Source organism: Prunus mume, linkage group LG5 (assembly GCF_029339155.1).
Source record: "Prunus mume cultivar Tortuosa linkage group LG5, ASM2933915v1, whole genome shotgun sequence".
Lineage (NCBI taxonomy): Eukaryota > Viridiplantae > Streptophyta > Magnoliopsida > Rosales > Rosaceae > Prunus > Prunus mume.
The window spans coordinates 1,393,130-1,396,580 of NC_142702.1; the positions used below are offsets into that span (position 1 = coordinate 1,393,130).

The 3,451-nt window shown below is 38.4% G+C and overlaps 1 protein-coding gene across 1 annotated transcript; it reads left to right on the forward strand.

The window, feature by feature from the left end:
* The first annotated feature begins 475 nt into the window (after nt 1-475).
* Nucleotides 476-2,466, forward strand: LOC103329246 (uncharacterized). Its single transcript, XM_089051736.1, has 5 exons — nt 476-657; nt 812-977; nt 1,093-1,832; nt 1,955-2,061; nt 2,174-2,466. Exons 1-4 carry the CDS (start codon nt 476-478, stop codon nt 2,007-2,009), a joined length of 1,143 nt encoding a protein of 380 aa, XP_088907862.1. The 3' UTR covers nt 2,010-2,061; nt 2,174-2,466.
* The last annotated feature ends 985 nt before the right edge of the window (nt 2,467-3,451 follow it).

Sequence of the window (3,451 nt, forward strand, 5' to 3'; positions counted from 1 at the left end):
GTAGAAAATTTTAAAAAGGGAAACTAAAAAGAATAAAGAAATCAATACTTAGCCAAAATATTTTGCACATACAATTAAAAACCGAAATACTATCTTCAGAAAAAAAGGGTAACCAACTTTTATTAGGCCTTGAAATGGGAAGTCAATTCTCTGGTCCTCATGTGCAAGATAAAACGGGTAACAAATTTTTATGTCGATTCATATTATATATATATATATATATATATATTTTAAAGAAAAAAGAATAGCAGCCTCAAGAATTTTACACGAGTTAAGAAACTTTCCTGATATCCCCAAGCAACCATAATAAAACTCCCCTCTGCAGCGGCATCCCCAAACCCTAAATTCCCTTGTGCCTCAATTTAGCATTTCAATAGCGAACGCCTTATCATCTGTTATCATGGGGTATCGGAAAATATCTCACCTTTGAGCCGCCGCCGCTGACCTCACCTCGGGTCAAGACCATGCCTTGACGATGGCTTCACACGAAGATGAGCTCCTGGGCAAGATATCAGAAATCGAGAAATCCCTAGCTGCGCTTTCCAACCAGCAAATCCAACTGGTCGATTTGAAGAAATCAATATCGGATGAGCTTGACCTACTACGCACCAGTAGGGCCCACAGTTACAAACATGGGCCTGTTCATCCTTACCCAAGGTCAGTGCATGGCTTTCATCTTAACTTCTTAATTTCTGTTTCTTTGTAAAATTGTTGTTTTTCTTGATTTTCCTTTATGTTATTTTGTTATGAACTTTTTCGACTTGTTTTAAAAATTCACTTGGCTTGTTCTATATATCTATTCTCTGTCCAGATTGCCCATGGAGGGGGAGGCATCAATGACGGTAAATCAGGGGGAACACAGATCTGTGTTTTTAATGATAACTTTCAGTAAGGGAAACATAGGTGCCCTATATGAAGTTAAATTCAAATACGGGGGAGACGTTGATGATATGGACGGAAGAGCCGCACTTGAACCTGTAGTCAAGTTCCCTTGTATTAACGAGTGTGCAAGGATTTTCAAACGCTCCCAACTATACGTATTTACGGAGGATGGTTGCATTAGGTCATTCGATACGAAAACTAGGGAATTAGATCCCTTCCCTACCTCCTACCTTAGAGTTGAAGCCGAGTGGTACAGTCGTGTCCGCATATGACAGACTCTATTTTCTTGAAGAAGCATCGCCCTTCGTAGCAGATCCACTTCCATCTTTTGCAAAATACAATCCTGATGAGAACGACTGGGAGCGAATGCCTGAGTTTCCAATTCGTTATCCTTATCCTATGCGGGTAACTGGTTATGCTGTTTGTTATGGACTTATTTTGTATACACTAATTGATGGACATGATAACTCTGATGTCGTTGCTTTTCACGTGGGTGGAATGAATTGGATTCAAGTGGAAGTTGACACTTGTGATTATACCCCTTTCCGAGGGAGGGCCGTGGTTGTGGGCGAGACTATATATGCCTTGGATCTATTTCAAGTGGATGAGATTATAGCATTCTCCTTGAAGAAGAACAAACGCGATAATGATAGTATTGCATACACACTAATCAAGCTGTGTAAATTGGACGGCCTGAAGATTGTGTCTCCACCATGTCCATTTGATGGGCTTGAGAGTGACTATTTTGTTCATTTGGGGAACCAAGACTTTTTTCATGTTAAGACCGGCACTAATTATGAATTTTACAAGGTTCAACATATTTGTATCACCACTTTTCAAATATTTGTTCGAGAAGACGGAATACATATGATCAAGACCTTACATTCATTTGTTCTTCCTATGGATATCGAGGCTTGTGGCCGGTTCATGCTCACGTTCGGCTTCACTATGTAAGTTCTCTTCACATATATTGTGTTTTCATCAATGACATTAATTTGTACATTGGATTCTATTATAGTTTGTATGTATCAAAAGCCTTATAAATGTAGTTTTTGGTGATTATGACTCTCAGAGAGTGCGAGGATTATGAACCCATAGAAGGGCAAAGTGCAGCTAGCATGAAGTAGCCCAAACAAGAAGATGAAACCATATCAAAGATAATTATTTGATGTGTGGGAGGTGAAAGAAATGTGTTTACATGAAATCTTTTTATTTATTTAATGACTGTGATTGAAAGAAACGATGTCATTGATTGTCATATTTAGCTGATTGAAAGAAATGGGTTTTGCAGATAGAAGCCAAGGAGGAAATAGGCCCTGGGCAGCATGAGAAAGCCAACCAGAAAAAAAAAAACCCCCAAGGACAGCAAACGGAAAAATAAAAATAAAAAAATAGAAAAGAAAGAAGAAGCGGATGGAAGGAGGGGACGTAGTAGAAATAACATGTAATGTAAGTACTTGAGGAGCAGGGAATCCGTCTTGGATTAGATATTATTGAGGCGTTTGACTGCCATCTAGGCCCTTGGTGTTATAGGGTAAAAACGATGTTATTTATTGTTATATTTAGGTGATAGTTCACATGATACATTTGATTCGATCTCTCCAATTCTTTTTTCTTTTAAAACTAAGCATTCACAAAGTGAGTGCAAAAAAGACATGGTATGTGATGCGTAAGAATTCGATGTGTGTGTGTGTGTGTTGACTGTTGCGTTGCATAGAAGAATGTAGGTGTACGCACAGGTTTCAACTTTGCTGCTCAAGAAATTGACATTATGAAAAGTTCACTTGCATATACCATAAGGCTTACAAAATCTCACATTATGATACTGTCATACGCTTAATCGCAAACATATATTATAAGGCTTACAAAAAATTTCACATTATGATACCGTCGTACGCATGCCTCCTTGTGGACGTCATGTTGCCCAGATGCTAAACCCAACCATTTCTAATGTACAAATTATAACGATTATTTGACCAAAAGACGGAAAAAAGAAGAAGATTCATATTAGTCAAAAACAAGGAAAGTCACGTTGCGAGTCACGTGTCTAGTTTCAAAGGCAAGCGCACTCACCACACGGCCTCCTCTGCCTCGTCTTCTCCCGCCACACACTCTGTCTTCCTTCCCTCCTAAATGCCAATCGTTCAGTTACCTTACCTCTTTAGTCAATTTATAATGAAACTTGATGTAATAGCCCGAAAATGACAACGGCAAGAATCGGAAATTGGATCGGGTAAAATCGGGTATTGAATTGCAGTGATTTTGATCGCTTTGTGAGTCGTCTGTAAACCGTTTGTTAAAATGCTTGCAGTGTTATTGAAAACTAGTGTTTGGTAGTGTTGTAAAATGACGAAAACTTTGATTGATAGGTATTTGAGCGTTTGTTCTGTGTTCTAAAAGGACGAACGCCGCGGCATTGCTTTGTCTTCATTATTATCCACCTGCAGACATTACGAGGCCTTTATGTTCTGTTCTGTTATGTTTAGTTTATCTTGTTTTAAAGTTTTTGTTTTGGTTTTTTTACAGCATGTTTAGTCTGTCCTTTTTTATGGTTAGAAAATATGATCCT